The sequence below is a fragment of the Suillus subaureus genome (genome assembly GCF_016647635.1).
Source record: "Suillus subaureus strain MN1 chromosome Unknown BJ212scaffold_5, whole genome shotgun sequence".
In the NCBI taxonomy this organism is placed as follows: domain Eukaryota; kingdom Fungi; phylum Basidiomycota; class Agaricomycetes; order Boletales; family Suillaceae; genus Suillus; species Suillus subaureus.
In genome coordinates, this window is record NW_024538561.1 from 1,317,953 (window position 1) to 1,334,028 (window position 16,076).

At 49.0% G+C, this 16,076-nt stretch overlaps 6 protein-coding genes across 6 annotated transcripts; 4 read left to right on the forward strand and 2 right to left on the reverse strand.

Annotated features, from left to right (window-relative positions):
• Nucleotides 1-557: 557 nt before the first annotated feature.
• BJ212DRAFT_1477218 (uncharacterized protein) lies at nt 558-1,344 on the forward strand (the record flags this gene model as incomplete). The annotated part of the gene is made up of 2 exons (XM_041339515.1): nt 558-1,042; nt 1,107-1,344. 2 exons carry the CDS (start codon nt 558-560, stop codon nt 1,342-1,344), a joined length of 723 nt encoding a protein of 240 aa, XP_041197218.1.
• Nucleotides 1,345-1,611: 267 nt separating this feature from the next.
• On the reverse strand, nt 1,612-2,540 carry BJ212DRAFT_1296769 (uncharacterized protein; the record flags this gene model as incomplete). The annotated part of the gene is made up of 5 exons (XM_041332503.1): nt 1,612-1,881; nt 1,914-2,053; nt 2,256-2,337; nt 2,413-2,464; nt 2,512-2,540. 5 exons carry the CDS (start codon nt 2,538-2,540, stop codon nt 1,612-1,614), a joined length of 573 nt encoding a protein of 190 aa, XP_041197219.1.
• A 2,757-nt stretch (nt 2,541-5,297) lies between these two features.
• On the forward strand, nt 5,298-9,307 carry BJ212DRAFT_1477219 (ras guanine nucleotide exchange factor domain-containing protein; the record flags this gene model as incomplete). Its single annotated transcript, XM_041339516.1, has 10 exons — nt 5,298-5,708; nt 5,767-6,394; nt 6,508-7,092; nt 7,143-7,910; nt 7,939-8,471; nt 8,524-8,616; nt 8,669-8,792; nt 8,842-8,967; nt 9,027-9,147; nt 9,199-9,307. 10 exons carry the CDS (start codon nt 5,298-5,300, stop codon nt 9,305-9,307), a joined length of 3,498 nt encoding a protein of 1,165 aa, XP_041197220.1.
• Nucleotides 9,308-9,596: 289 nt separating this feature from the next.
• Nucleotides 9,597-11,097, reverse strand: BJ212DRAFT_1263083 (uncharacterized protein; the record flags this gene model as incomplete). The annotated part of the gene is made up of 2 exons (XM_041330319.1): nt 9,597-10,919; nt 10,978-11,097. The coding sequence occupies 2 exons, from the start codon at nt 11,095-11,097 to the stop codon at nt 9,597-9,599; spliced, it is 1,443 nt and encodes a 480-aa protein (XP_041197221.1).
• Nucleotides 11,098-11,322: 225 nt separating this feature from the next.
• On the forward strand, nt 11,323-13,973 carry BJ212DRAFT_1263416 (P-loop containing nucleoside triphosphate hydrolase protein; the record flags this gene model as incomplete). The annotated part of the gene is made up of 15 exons (XM_041330345.1): nt 11,323-11,359; nt 11,411-11,469; nt 11,522-11,603; nt 11,660-11,802; nt 11,850-11,955; nt 12,004-12,119; nt 12,166-12,267; nt 12,321-12,550; nt 12,598-12,682; nt 12,732-12,880; nt 12,942-13,239; nt 13,288-13,419; nt 13,472-13,543; nt 13,592-13,716; nt 13,775-13,973. 15 exons carry the CDS (start codon nt 11,323-11,325, stop codon nt 13,971-13,973), a joined length of 1,935 nt encoding a protein of 644 aa, XP_041197222.1.
• A 344-nt stretch (nt 13,974-14,317) lies between these two features.
• Nucleotides 14,318-16,004, forward strand: BJ212DRAFT_1477222 (uncharacterized protein; the record flags this gene model as incomplete). Its single annotated transcript, XM_041339517.1, has 7 exons — nt 14,318-14,406; nt 14,457-14,842; nt 14,892-14,968; nt 15,021-15,059; nt 15,108-15,458; nt 15,518-15,904; nt 15,957-16,004. 7 exons carry the CDS (start codon nt 14,318-14,320, stop codon nt 16,002-16,004), a joined length of 1,377 nt encoding a protein of 458 aa, XP_041197223.1.
• Between the last annotated feature and the right edge of the window lie 72 nt (nt 16,005-16,076).

A 16,076-nucleotide genomic window follows, 5' to 3' on the forward strand; every position in this document is an offset into this window, starting at 1 on the left:
GAGCGCGAGAATTCTGAATACGAGATGTGAAATAACACACCTCAACCACATCTATCAGTCAGTGAATCCTGCAATCCACCAGTAGGGTTTGCGAATTAGTCCAATGAAGATGCGATGACGACCATGTCTCATATAAGCACCTAGTATCCTCAAGTCTAATTAGTAGCTTAGTCAGCTGATACCAGTATGTAGAACACGACGTTTTTTTTTGACCTCGCCCAACACTCAAAGGTCTTGTGAGTTTGCATTCGGATCTACGCCCGTCGGATATCTGTAATCCGCTACCTGGTTTATCTGTTGCTGTCGCACGCCCTTGTTGAACGCAGCGCGACGTGCCGCCGCACTGAACATAGAGTCTGGTTCCGATTCTCGCACCGCTTCTCTCACGCAAAACCCTGTTGTCGTTGCATCTGCCGCGTCTGCAGTACCATCAAAGATGTCCAAACTTGAACTTACCGGCATTCTCTGGTCTGATTGAGCCTGCGACAATCAATGCCTGGCTTTGGCGTTGCGAAGACAAATATCTCGCGTGGTCCGCCTGGAACCCGGTATATGCGATGTCTCCACAACTACTTGTTGTACTTGCGGACCTCCAGCTGGAAGAACCGAGCGCGAGACTTTGGTGGAGCCAGAATCGTGATGTGCTCAAACAGCTTGCCACGTGGGAGGAGTTCGCGTTGCGCTTCAAAGATCGCTTCATACCATCCGGCTGGCGTCTCGATGCCCTCACGCGCTTCTACGACATCTCGCAAGACTTCGATGACTTCCGCCCGTTCGTTGCTTCCTTACAAGCAGCTCGGAACATGCTTGGTTCGGCGGGTGATAGTTGCACTATCAGTGACTCTGTTTTCAAAAGCTACTTCTTCTTTTTTGCCAATCCCGTGCTTCAACTTCGTGTCCGGGTCATACAAAACTTTGCGTACAAGAACTTGACGGTCGACGCACTGATCAATGCCATGGCGACTACGTGGTTAAGCCTCGTTGCGGAAGGCTTCACGATGCCCGTACCCAAGTCGATGCTCAAGTCTGCCTCTGCTCCTATGTCAAACACGCACGCATTAAATTTCATATCTCCCTTCCTGACCTTACCTATACCGAACGAGAAGCCTTGCGCTCAGTAGGAGGTTGTTTCCACTGCCATCTGATTCCATCTGGAAATCCCATGTTGCTCACGAGTGTCCGGGTGACAAGCGACGCAACATTCCTCCGCAAGCTCCTCATCCCATCGCAGAAGACGCCCTACCTGAGGGTTATCGTGAGGTCCTGATTTCACATACCAACCCCGGAGTCACGGATCTTTCGAACCCGAATGCTGGTATCATTACTGGTGTTCTCCAAGTGTAGTTGTGCCATCGTGTGTCCTCGAGGGCGACTCCGATAGTGATGGAGATGATCATTATTGATAATCTCAGCTCTCAACTGTCACCCGGGTTATATTCTTATTCTTTTTTTTGGCTACCTCTGTACCACGGACTCTCCACCATACGCAACGAAGCAGCCAAAGGCATCGACTCCATGTCAAGTGCCGAGCCAGGCCTGCTTCTCACTTCTAGCATCCAACCATCTCTCCCTCCACCCGTTAACTGAGCCCTAGGTTCTTGCGATTTCTTGTTATGCCTCCCCGATACGAATCTGCCAGTTGGATCTTAATACTCCACGACCTTCCACGAAATTCTTGCCAAAGTTGACCTCAACGGCGGGAGCGGCGACGGCGCGATCATCACCCACCCGCACTTCGAGCCACCCCAACTTCAACTTCGACGCCGCCATTCTCCCTGCTCTCTCCCCACTCATCAAAGCCCGACATTTCCGCGACGTCTGTACGATGACGGACCCCGCCCGAGATCTCTCAAAAGAAAGCGACGTCCCTTCATCTAGAACCTATCGCCCCGTCATCCCCATAGACAACTCACCCCCAATCGTCTCCATGATTTTGCCACGAACACACCACAGCTCATTGACAAAGCCTCCCTCGAACTGACCATCATGAAGACACTGAATCCTTGGCTGTCGGTTGCAGCAAACGTGTTTCGAAGCGCAACGACATCGCTAACTGGATCGGATCCGTGAACATTGGTGCTCAAAACGGGGAGGCTCCGGTGGAGGTGATATGTATAGTAAGTAAGCCACATCTTCAGTGTTGTCAAACCGTGTCACTCGTCGTACTCCGAGTCATTCAGGAAGCAAGAAATCGTCTAAGTTAGCTCTTGAGCGCTTTCTCAATCATAGTCAAGTTGTTCCCTTTCAAGTTGTACCTTGATATTCTACTTGAAGGCTATTGAGCATCCATTCCGAGTCGCAACTTTGAGTTGAACGTGTATCGTAGCCCGGGCGTGTCTGACCAATTATTGTATTATTATTGTCTCAAGTGGATGGTGCTGACTCGCAAAGTCAGCTGTCCTGTGGCGGAACCGCGTTCTCCCAAAAGCCTCGCGTGAACGCTGCATCCTCAGTGCCCTCGATACTGCATGCATATGATATCATAGGATATGTTTGGTACACGTTACCTACAAGTCACTGTACGACTGAGCTGGTGTCATGTCTGACCGTAAATAACGAAGTCGGGACATATCTTACAAAGCCGTGCGGTCGGAGCATACAAGAGTTGAGGTGTAGAACTGAAGTGCTAGCCGCAGGTTAAAAGCTCTGGGAGGCCACTTCGATTGTTTCGCGGTAGTACCCAGATAATTTTATAGTTGTGAAGGTGTTAAGGAGCCATGGATATCTTATGAAAGGAGCCATCAAAAAAGAGCAAGGAGTGCTTCGCCATGTTAGGTGGAGGGCATTTAGGTGGGAATGATGGCGAAGGGTCTCGCGAAGAGAAGTTTTCAGTTCGGATGATGTGCCAGGGGGATTCGTTGAACAGAGCCAGGTCCTGCCAGGACAAAGAGCACGGGCCGAGATTTGCACACATGAGGACAAGCGTCAGCACATAGAGAAGGAACAACTATTTTAATTCGCTCAAGGTCTGCCTAGGGGAAACTAAGGATAGGCTGAGAAACGGCCCAGAAATAGTTCAGAAGATGGATAAATTAGGAGAAATGGTATGTGCCTTCTTTAACCCGATGGTGCTATTTGTAAGAAAGGCCAGGCGATTCGCCAGCGCCATAGTGAAGAATCATGTGGTAGGCCCAAGAGCTTGATCAGCAATAAGTTGGACGTTATTACGAGTCGCTGGAAGGTAGTCTCGAACCAACGTTGTGGGAAGACGCACCGAACGCTTCCCAGAGTTGCACCTGGTTGTCCCAGAATCTGGTTCAAACTGAACTGACTTGAGGGACCACCTTCGTCCTAAATGGTAGTTAAATGTCTTTCTAATGGATTTTTGGGATGATTCACGGATCATCTCAAGACCGCATTGAACATTCGGAGCTACATGAGACAGGTCAATCATCCAGTGCACAACCAGAGCCGTTCCATGATGTCAGTGGAGGGCAAACTCGTTTCTGGACTCCGACCTTGTAGGCCGCCACTATTAACATTCACAGGAAGGGCGAGCAAAGTATCACAGTCATCAGTCCACTGGATATGATCATGGCGCATTGTAAGGCGATATTGTGCCATGGTATTACTGTCATGGTGGTGCCGTGGACTTTGCATACTTGGCAAACTTTGCTCGGCGAAGTTTGATCACGGAACATTGATGGAAACACGGGCATTTACATCAACTAACGGTTTCATTGGTGAGGCGGAGCAAAATGATGGACGGAATTAGCACCACGATGATACATAGTTATGAGCGTTTTACTTGCTGGTTTTGGAGGTGTATTTCACCAATTGCAAATACACATGTTCGGATGTGGGAATTTGCATGTTTGGACCTGACTAGGCCTGGCTCTTGAGGGCTAGTCAGCAAAGAGTGTAACACCCACCATTGCTTCTGACGAAGACTAAATACATCAGTGGTGGTGATAGGTATGGATTCGAAGTAAACAGGGTTTGGTGGACATTGAGAAGAAGATCTGAGACCTGGGCTGGTAGGTATGACAAGAAGCTTGAAGGTGGGAATCGAGAAAGATCAAATGCAGCGCTATATGCATACACGATAAGTCATAGAGCTCACCGTGGTGGGAGTGCATTGTGTAAGTGGTCTGTCGAGTAACCGACTGTGTTGCCAGTAAAGAATATGTCAGAAACGAGTCTGTAACGATCACGATCACAATGACCAAGGAGATGAGTGGTTGACTGTGGCTGATCAAAATCACACAACCGTCACCGCAACTGAGTCGCTGCGAGTGTTCAAAGGAATCAAGGTATAATAGCACTGAACTCTAAGTCCAATGTGGCAAGCCGCATCAGCTTCGGCATTTTGGAGCATGATCATCATCACGGAGAATTTCCAACTTTTCTTGGACATCACGGTTGCGAAACCACGGCAGCGAAACGTTTCCCGTCAAGGCTGCGTGCCATATGTAGCATCTATGAATTCTGCGCAAAAATTTGAATAACAAGTATGTCCTACTAACCTCCTGTACTTCTTGGAAGTCGAATACTGGAAGTAATTGATGAGATTTGAATACCATAGGATCAATTATTCTTGCGGCGCGAATGGTCGTGGTTTCTGTGCTCGAAGAAATAATATCTACGCGACAGAAAAGAACGCGTTGTTTGGCTGTGTTGTTGCATTAGTGTGTTCCGTTCAATCCTATAATTTACACTGGCATCGCCGGCATAGCCTACTTGAACGGGTTGCCGCTACATATCTCGCTAGTGCTTTAACGCTTCCACGACAGTATTACGACTCTAATCTGTAACTCTACCTTTTTCTTCGTTTTTTGTATTACTGGCACTGGTCTGGCCTATCTTCTTCTCCTCTCCGGCGTCCATATCTTGTGGCGGCTTTATCGGTCTGTTCATTCTAATTCGCTCTGTTCTCCCATCTTGAATCAGTTTTGCTACCATCCTGATACTATCTTTCTTGTTGGTTTCAACCACCTGGCGCAACTTTGGTCCTGCGAGCGATCTCATTCGCATAGCAGAAGGCGCTCGGACTGCGGTGCGAGTGGGCTGACATTTTTGTGCGTGTTCCTGCTTGGTCCTTGTTCGTGGATGCATGTCAGTGACCTTACAGTTTATGACTATCAGTCATACATCACCCGCAGTTGCAGCGACCGCCAGGAACACGCAGTGATAATATCTTGCACTGGAATTAACTAGTTTCCCTCCGCCATCCTGAGCGTCGGCCCGCGAAAGAGATGCCTACAGCTCATCTTCACATTAATACAAACGTCGCCCGTGATACCAGCAATTTGAAAAGACCAGATGATACCTCCGCTCCAAACCTGATGAGCTTAAATATGGCCGTTACCCGGATGAGGAGTGGGTCCACTGCGTCAACTTCATCCTCCATCTCTGTTGACTCCCCTGGTCCATCATCTTCCTCTGCTTCCTCATCCTCACTCAACCTGCCTGATTCCGAAAAGTCATCCCGCACCCTCCACTACCCTTTGGCAAGCCCGTCAGATGAGACTGTTCGCGTCTCCCCTTCTCCGGAATTCGTTCTTGCATTACATGACTTTCATCCTCAGCACCAGAATGCGACCTGTCTGTCGTTTCGAGCTGGCCAGGTTATCCATGTCCTAAATCGGGATTCGAGTGGATGGTGGGATGGTGAGATTAATGGTCAAAGAGGATGGTTCCCCTCCAATTACGTCAGTGCTGATGAAAGAGTAATCTCACTGGCGGAGGAAGTCCTTCCTCAATCACCTGTATGTTGGTATAAAAGCGAGCGGTTTAAAGTATTAACAACGTTGTCTCGATTGTCAGGGATCTCGCCACGGGCATACTATGTCCGCCGTATCGGCAGCTTCTTGGGCCAGTGCCCCCTCACGTGGTTCGCGAAAGGACCACAGACCATTGGTCACTGAAGCTCTTGGATCGGACATAACATCATACTGTCCTCCTCTCATGGTCAATCTTTTGCACAGTTTATCTCTCCTCCAGAGTGCAGTTCGTTCCAACCGCATCGCCCATTTTCAGCCTTCCACTGCCTGTATCATATCCTGTGTGCGATTCATTCTGTCTTCGACAGAGTGTTTACCTAGGGAGGCACCGTTATTAAAGCGCTTCCCCACCCTCGCTCAGGAGCGGAAACAGATTCTATCCGTCCTGGCATCCCTGGTGTCACAAGCTAAAAAGGCATCGGATGAGACGCAAGATGAAGATTTACGGGAAACAGAAATTGAAGGAATGTTGAAATTAGGTGGTCAAGTCTTTTCACAAGTCCGGCGTTTTCTTGCTGTCGCTGTCCAATGTGGCATCGACTTGCCGGAAAGGCGTCAGCAGGTTACTTCAAATGAAGCCATCGTTAATGCGCCTGGCCTACAGGAACAAACGAGCCCTGCAGGACCTGAAGACATAGTCCTAGTATCACCCGATCCTGTCGTCCCTTCTTGTTTGTCGTCTCGTCTAGCAAGTCCCGACAACCACACTCGCATGATGGCATCTTGCAAAAGACGGCCCCGCGGACCAAAAGTTTGGGAGATCTGAGGTCGCAGCGGAGATTAGCTGCATATCGGGATTCTGATTCTTCCGTTTCTCCCCTCCTTCCCCACAGAACGATACTATCCCGGTCGAAGAAGGATCAATATCTCGTCTACGAGCGTGTCGCTGGCAAGCATAAAGCAGACATGCCATCCATCAGCAGCATTTCGTCATTCTCGTCGGTTTCGTCTGCGGAGTCGCCGAAACCACCGACAATGCCCCCTTTCCCATCAGGACCCTCGACATCTTCGGAGGTGATGGAGGCCTTGAAGTTTACTCATGATCAGTATTTATCCACTATTGCCGCCTTTATCGGCCATGCACACTCTCATTCACGCTCATCACACGCTTCTAGCACGGGTCAGATGTATGATCTCGTGCGAGAAGTAGTAGAGATGGTGTGCAAGTTGCTCACTATCGTCGAAGCTGTCATGCGGCATCCCGAGATCCCACTTCACAAGATTGGGAACTTAAAGTCCGCAAAAGAGAGGCTCTACACCGTCACTAGCTCCCTTGCCGAATCCGTGCGATTACTTACGGTGCCCCTTCCTCCCGACCTTACAGAGGAATCCGAAAAGGCATCCTTGATACGATCCGCTACAGCAGCATGTAAAGCGGGTGCCGATTGCGTTTCGGCATGTCAAAATCTGCTTGAATAGGGCTTCAGGGAGAGAGGCAGTTTATCATCCAAATACCTACAACGTCCGATTCAGACCCTGCGCCATTCACTCCAAGCAAATTTTCTCGTAGGACTGGTCACACCCCGTCCGTCAGCTTGTCGACGCATCAAAGCTTGTATCACAATGACACCGACGAAGATGATCTCACCGTGCAGGCTCTGACGCCGGCTTCTCCTACCCCCAATGCTACTATCGTCCGAGACAGATCTTTCGACACGTCCAATATCACGGCAACTTCTGATTCATCAGGCGGTTCGCATGACACTCAACCGACAACGCCAGAAGGCGGCTTATTATCTATGAGCGATCCCGACTTGATGACATCAATGGAACCTGTATCATCGCCTTCACCGGCAGTTGATGATGGGCACACGGACGAACAACAAGATCGCCAGACCACGGGCACATTTGAGGAGCGGTTGATAACCAACGAGCTTCCTGTCACACTACAAGTCAAGCGTGATCCTCTTGGTCATGACTACTCTACAAACGATGTCGTCTACAATAATGAAGGTCACCTCGTAGCAGCGACAATGGGGGCCCTGTTCGAGAGGATGACACCCCATGACAGCATTGTAGACCCTGCGTTCTCAGCGGTCTTCTTCCTTACCTTCCGCCTCTTCTCCACTCCACTTGCACTCGTAGAAGCACTCATCAACCGCTATAATATTATGCCTCCGTCCAATCTCCCAGAGGACGAAATGTTGATTTGGCAAGCAGCACAAGGGCATTCCAATCCGCTTGCGCGTATCCAATTTTGTGAAGACGTGGTTAGAGATGTACTGGCGGCCTGGGGTTGACGACATCGCTCTCTCGCACCTTTCATCGTTCACGAAAGATGCGCTCCTACATTACTTCCCTGCGCCCTCCCAGCGTATTCTCGATTTAATTTCCATGCGGCAAGACTCCAATACCAGTCTTGTGAGCCCCAAGAGTGAACGTGTCCGCGATCCTGGCATGTCAATCAATCCTCCGTCATATACATTGTCCGAGGTTCCACGACCAACGATGACGAAGGCATTGCTAGCCACGCTGCGTGGAAAGAATTTTGACACTGTTGCCATCACTGATTTTGATGCTCTAGAGTTGGCGAGACAGCTGACGATCATGGAGTGCGACTTGTACTGTGCGATCCAGCCCGAGGAGGTTCTTGAGACCGGACAGGAGGGTACAAAACCGCCTGTCAACGTCAGAGCTGTTTCCTCCCTAAGCACAGTCATCACGGGATGGGTGGCCGAGAACATCTTGAACGAGCACGATATCAAGAAACGGACGTTACTCGTGAAATTCTTCATCAAGGTTGCCGATGTGAGCGAATACGAGATTGTTAACATTATCCCAACCGACTGTTATCTTTCAGCGATGTACTTCATTGCACAACTTCAGTACTCCTAGGTCCATCCTAGCGGCCCTCGACTCTTCTACGATATCTCGGCTTCATCAGACTTGGCTAGTAAGCATCCTTCCTATTTACACCGTCGTGTTGTCCATGGCCAATTTTTCAGGGTGTTTCACATAAAAGTAAAATGCAGTTGGAGTCTTTGCGTCGATTGGCAGATCACGGGCGGAACTACCATCAATACCGAAGCAGGCTTCGCAACATCGCACCTCCAGCAGTTCCATTCTTAGGTACGGCAGTGTTTTTATCTGAAAGTTTTATATGTTGACTGGTGTGAAGGCCTTTACTTGACCGATGTGACTTTCTGTCGCGAGGGAAACCCGTCATACCGCGAGTCCCCTAGTGCACCAGGGAAGAAACTCCTTAATTTCAACAAGTACCACAAGCTAGCTCGAATTGTTCAAGGTTTGTATTTCACAATCACTGTGGGCTTCTGGGCTTCTCGACTCAAAATTTGTTCTCAGACATGCAACGTTTTCAAGTGCCATATAATCTTAAGAAAATTCCTGAAGTGCAGGAATACCTGCAGATGGCATTTGAGAACTCTAAGCACCACGGCGACCTTCAGGATCTTTATAGACGAAGGTTTGTGAGGTTTACGGCTTCTCTAAACGTCCACTAAGTTGGTCGTTGTAGCCTGCTTGTTGAGCCGAAGCAGCCTGCCGACACACCCCCTCCTAGCGATATGCGGCAATTGTTCAACTGGGCAACACGTTCACAGGCACAGCCGCCTACATCTACCTAATACTGCTTCTTCATTTTATGTTCGTTCAGACTCGTTCTGTCTTTCGTCCTTGTTGCTGTCCTCGTTGTTTATTCTATAATCACTCTTGCATTTCCCCCAATACGTGCCTATCCACTGCATTTTGAGTCACCTTTGCTGTCTGTTTTGTACTCCCACGTATGCATGGAAACCTCTAGTTAATTCCGAACCTCATCCAGCTCTGTAATATGCAGCGGTCTTGTGGAGACCACAAACATATACGTAATTCAACATGATTGAACAAGATGAGATATAAATTGGAAGATATTGTCTATGTGCGACTGTGATTGTATTGGGTGACGCAGTATCCCACTCCGTTCTTCTTTAGTTTGAGGGAGTCATGCTGAGAGCGTGTAGAAATAGGTAGGGAAGGGTATGTCTCTTTAGTCACACCGGGCCCAAAGTCGAACACAAAGGGTCGACTTTGCGTTACGCCAAATAGGCGAGAGCTCTCGAGTACCAGGGAGTAGACTGGAGATGAGTCGTTGCCTGGAGCGTGTACACTCCATCCCTCTGTGGCGCAGCGAACATCCCAGAATGCAACAACGCTGTGACGGGCAGTGCCCGCTGCAACAAAACTTGAAGAACCACCTCCACATGACACGGAATAGATGGGCTCATCAGACCAGGGATCACAGAACGTGAGCATGGGACGCAAAGGGGCAGGGGAGCCCGTCACCCCTGAATCACGCCGACCTGAGCGCATATCATGTACCCGAACAGCGCCATCGTACCACCCGGATACGATGATCTGTTTTGAGGAACCCCATGGTGCAGATGGTGGTGCATCCGTTATATCGTACACTGCAGTGGAGCGTTCACGCGTGGGATGCAGGATGGCAAATGGTGCGGGAGATAATGAGGAAGGGGTTATAGCGTGAACGACGAGAGGATTTGGGGATGTTGTGCCAAATGCCGTAAACGGGGTAGAAGACCTCATGCAGATAAAACTGGACCAAGATCTGCAATCCAGGTTTATGGCACTGACGAGCGGTGAATCTGAAGATAAGTTGCAAAGGCCTGCTGTTCCAAAAGCTGATAAAGACAGGAGCATGTCATCTGAGCATGTCAGGCTCTCTACTATATCCATGATGCGTAATCCGAGAGGAGAATCGCGTTTGATGTTCAAAGCCAATGACTTATTGTTGGATTGCTCCTGCTGGAAATGAGGAAGAAATACACGATGTATATGCCCATCTTCGAAACCAACAGCTACCGTCCGTTCCGAATGACCATCGGGAATGAAGGTGATACTTGTGATATCCTGTCGGTCTGTGAATGAATATGAACCCTCATATAAGACTCCAGGAGCACCGTCATCAAGCGAGGAAGAGCCGGTTATATGATATACGTAGATAGTGTGACCGGCGGCAACCAGCAACACAGAAGCAGACAGGACAATTATAGGCTGAAGTTTATTGCGCCAAGGGTGTGATAATGGTCGCGCGTTAAACTTGGCGTGAGCCCAGCAACGGTCAGACGCAACATCATATCGAACTTGATCAAAAGAAGACCAGCTTCTACGTGCCAGCTGTAACGTGAATGATGAACGAACGTTGTGCCCGAGGTAGAGCGACCATCCAAATTCGTGAACCTTTGGTAATGGGCAGTATCAGAGATCCGAATTTATGGAAGACTTAATTCAAATTTACCAAGAGGTTAACGAATTTGCACGTGTAGGATAAATTGATCAGGTCTTCTATACCAAGGTTTTCCATTACAATGATTAGGACATCGCTGGGAAGAATGAGACCGGCCGCCTCGACAGTCATAGTAGCGTTCAGAGGTGGTATCAAGCAGTGGCAGTGCTAAGCCGGACTTCCATAAAAGTCAATCGACTTCTTGTGCTTATATAATGCCGATCCGTGCCGAGACAGTAGAAGGACTGCCAAACAGGGAGGGATTAAGTACACTGACAAGTCTCCGAGTTCACGTCCATCGTCACCTCTAGCTAAGGCTTCTCACAGCAGTTTATCACGTCTTCTTTCGAGAGGGTCATGAGGAGGGATGTTCGCATTTTGCTTGTGGGAGATGGTATGTTATTATTCCTGTTATTCACCGCGTGTACTGACACAGGTTTCGCAGAGGGTGTTGGTAAAAGTACCATTGTCACCTCTCTCATCAAGGAAGTCTTCGTTGCACATGTATTATCTACTCTTCCACACGTAATTGCAGCACTGATGGTTTCAATACCAGGTTCAACATGTCGTTCCAGAGGTCACCATTCCACCAGAGGTGAACCCAGAGAACGTGACCACTTATATTGTCGATTCAGGAGGTATTGTACCATATTCCTATGAACGAAGACGCTCTATTCTCAACTTACGATAAAAGCTGGCCCACAAGACCGACAGCATCTCGAATCGGAAGTCCGCAAAGCACATGTTATTTGCGTGGTATACTCAATCGACAACCCTCACTCATTTGATCGAATTCCTACGTATTGGCTTCCCTTGTTTCGTCAATTAGGCGTCAACGTTTGTTTCATCTTAGCTTCCTCCCATCACCCTGACAATATATTCAGGTCCCTGTGATCCTTGTCGGAAACAAGATCGACCTAAGGGGTGGTGAGGTCACTAACGAAGCCTTGGAGGAAGAGATCATACCCATTATGAATGAGTTCAAGGCATGTCAAATTTTCTGTGATATTCTTAAATTCAATAATGTCACCTAGGAAGTCGAGACATGCGTTGAATGCTCCGCTCAGCTGCCGTTGAACGTGTCGGAGGTCTTCTACTTTGCTCAGAAAGCGGTCTTGCATCCCACTGCTCCTCTTTATGACTCCAGGGAACATGTGCGTACTGACAGCTTGTGGCGGGTTCTCAATTAAAACTTTCCAGGTCCTGAAACCCGCTTGCGTCAGCGCCTTGAAACGAATATTCAAGCTCTGTGATGCAAACAAGGATGGTGTTTTGGATGCTGCAGAGCTGAATGAATTCCAAGTATATCTTTTCACTTTCTAGCATCTGGAAGCGCTAAACACGAAATCGTGTAGCGAAAATGCTTTGACGCGCCATTACAGCTCCAGGAGCTTGAAGGCATCAAGGATATGGTTCGCGAACATGCAGAGGGAGGTGTGCGAGACGACGGGTTGACTGAGGCTGGATTTTTATACCTGCATACAATATTTATTCAACGCGGAAGGCTGGAGACAACATGGGCTGTTCTCCGCAAATTTGGTTATGCAGAAGACCTGCGACTCACTGAGCCATTCCTACTCCCAAAGTACGCGATTTATCTTTATGAGTTTCAAAAATTGATCGACCTTTCAGATTCGACGTGCCCCATGACTGTTCTGTTGAATTGAGCCCTCAAGGATATCAATTCTTCACCGATATCTTTGAAACTTTCGACAAGGTTTGGGAACCAGGACGTGCCTTTATGTCATACTCACATTCATCTTCAGGATCAAGATGGTGCACTCAACAGCGCAGAACTGGAAGAGCTATTTAGTACTTCCCCAGGGAATCCATGGGAAATTCAGAAATTCCCGGACACGACCCTAGTGGATGATAAAGGTGCGGTCACTCTGCAAGGCTGGCTTGCTCAATGGAGGTCTGTGTTTTGGGCCACCTCCAGTTAAATGCCCTGCTCATCCACCTGCCACACATGCCAGTATGACCACTCTCTTAGATCACAAAACCACTCTCGCATACCTTGCCTATCTTGGATACCCTGATGAACAACGCACATCTGCATTACTAACGACACGTCCCCGCAAACTTGACCGCCGGAAAGGCAAAGTTTCCCGCAACGTTTTCCTATGTTATGTTTGTGGTGCGGCTGGTTCAGGCAAGACGTCTTTACTGCGATCATTCGCTGGGAAGCCATTTCGTGAGGCCTACGAGCCAACTAGTAAGATGGTGAGCGTAGTTAATGCGGTGGATATTGATGGGTCAGAAAAGTACCTCGTGGTAAGGTCTTAACAACACTTGGAACGTGGATAATTGACATTGGTTTAGCTTCAGGAATTTGGATCTAAATATGAGGCAGAAACGCTTCGCGCGTCGAAGAAGACGGATCTTGCTGACGTCATTGTCTACGTGCATGATTCCAGTGATACTAACTCGTTCTCTTACATCAGTAATCTACGGGTGAGTCACTTTGATCCTCGAACGTGGATGCTTGACCCAAATTCGATTATAGCAACAATACACTCTCGACCACACACCGACCCTGTTCGTTGCGACAAAGTCGGACTTGGACCTTGCACAACAAGTTTGAATGTTCCTCGCTAAAGCCAGTTCCTTTCTGATGTCATTTTAGAGACACGAAGTTCAGCCCGACGTATACTGCAGACGGCTTGGCCTTCAGGTACCTGTCGCTGTCAGCGTCAAAACCGGACAGACCGCAGACGTTTTCCACGCAATATGCAGCATTGCCATGAATCCGTGAGTCGTTCCTGCTCTTGTGTTTCTTGAAGACGGTCTGCTGACTACCTTATTTTAGTCACGCGGCAATACCCGGAGGGGCAGATCGTGCGATGACAGCATCAGAAAAGCTGCGTGTTTACGTGGCGTTTACTGCGCTACTGGGGGGCGTCAGTGCGGGTCTCGTGATGCTCTACAGGAGTCTCCTACGACAGGAGATTCTTCCTAGTTGGACAACGCCTTGGGCTACATGGCTATTGGGCAGATGGGATCCTTGATTATCTTCGGATATTGCATATGTCTACTTTATTTTATAGAGTTACTTCACAGTTGGGCTCGTGCGTGAAATTATAGATGCTGGGCGCTGGGTTAGTTGTACAGAAGACGAGATCCGATATCCGATTGCTCAGATCCGAGATGCCTGCAGGATGTCGCCTGGAACTACACACAAGAAGCCCTTACTCCAGAAGGTGTAAACGTTGACTATATTTACCAGGTTGGATCCTCTGCATCTCTTTCAACCGCCTCTCAGGAGAACGAAGACGGACCAAGTATTCGTCGATACATATTCCCAGGAGCCTGCATTCGAACCAACTACAATACAATAACACTGTGACTCGACATGGATGAAGACATGGATTTTGATGTCAATGCGACGCAGCCGACTCCCCAGTTTCACCGTCAAAACTACTATGATGGAAGAAAGATGCTGTACGTGCCTGCAAGACTCTATACCAGCCGTCATGTTCACCCGTGCACAGTGACTTGGTGTTTGTGCAAGACTGTACGGGCAGCCAAGGAAGCTACATCTCATCTGCAACGAAGAACATCGAGGAGATTTGCGCACATATTTTTGAATCGGGGAAGCTACAATCGCAAGAAGATTTGCGCGTCGGCCTTGTTGCGTTCCGCGACCATCCGCCACAAGATCACACATATGTAGTCAAGAACTTTGGGTTCTCATCTGATATCAGCAAGGTGCATCGGGATCTTGCGGGGCTTTATGCTTCTGGGGGTGGTGATGGACCGGAGGCCGTGACAGCTGCGCTCGCAGAAGCACTCCATATGGACTGGAGAGAGCATGCAAGTAAGATGGTCGTCCTGATTGCTGATGCCCCACCGCATGGGATAGGAGAGTATGGTGATGGTGAGTACGGGGATCTGTCTAGTCGAGCGATGTATCTAATCTTTGGCAGGATTCGACGAGGGCTCTCCAGACGGACATGATCCGTTACAATTAGTTCGCGAAATGGCTAGTCGGGGCATCACGCTGGTACGTTTTATCACGGTCTAACGATCAATGATTTAGATAACCGCCTTCCCAGTTCTTCGTTGCATGCGAACCGGCCCTCAGTGGTTACTCGGTATGGTCGTCGTTGCTCGTTTGCCACAGGTACTTAGATGTGTTTCAGTATGCAACAGATTTCTACCAAGCAATCACATCCATCACGTCTGGGCTCATGCTCCCGCTTACGACAGCTGATCTCCTCTCGCACGCGATTGTAGGCAGTGTGTTGGAAAACCTTGATATGGAGCGCCTTGTTCGGGAGGTGGGGCATGCCGTGGCGCAGCGAATTCTTGGGAACAATGAAAGTGTCGATGATGTCGCTCGTGAATTGCACGAGAAGTTACTCCTCCGGAATGAAAGCACCAAGAAAGTAGTGATCGAGAGCATCTACAAGGAGTCTCCTGAAGCTGCGCATAATGTCGCGGTCTTCACTCACGCTGGATCGCTGCATGAGGCGAAATCCCAGTTGAAGAGGGTGCGTTATGATTCCATGTTTCTTTCGCGAGTTGACTTGAACGACTTTCATCGTCAAAGGTGCAAGGCACACGTTTCACGGAAAAGTATCTCATTGCAAGACAAACTGCGAATCGGAGTTTGTACTCATATCCGTATTCGCCTCATACGCCTTCGCGATCAGAAAAGACTTATTCTTCTACGACGCCGAGTACCGGCCTAGCGCCGTCGTCCCCTCCTCGTAAAGTCGTGACTGACTTTGCTGCATTCGGCGCGCCGAAGACTGCCAGCGTATTTGGTACTGCTGTTGCCACGACGCCTTTTTCGTTGGCGGGTGGCAAGGCCGCCTTTGGCGGCATGAGGAGTCCCGGTGTTCGAAGCTCATATGAAGTTGATGAGGACGATGAGGACGATGGGGATGGTAGGCAGCGGGTGGAACTCAGGGAAGATTCCATCTCACTTGATCAGGTAGGTCTATCTTGTTGCTCTGCTATCTCACACTGATTGCCGTACCATACAGGCCCGGCGTATCGCCATGCAAAGTGCGTGGCGGGGCGTGCGAGGTTGATGACCTTGTAGATGTTCATCCTGATTCTTTGTTTTTTTTTTTGCATCACGAGTGTGATTAGTTTCCTCTTGT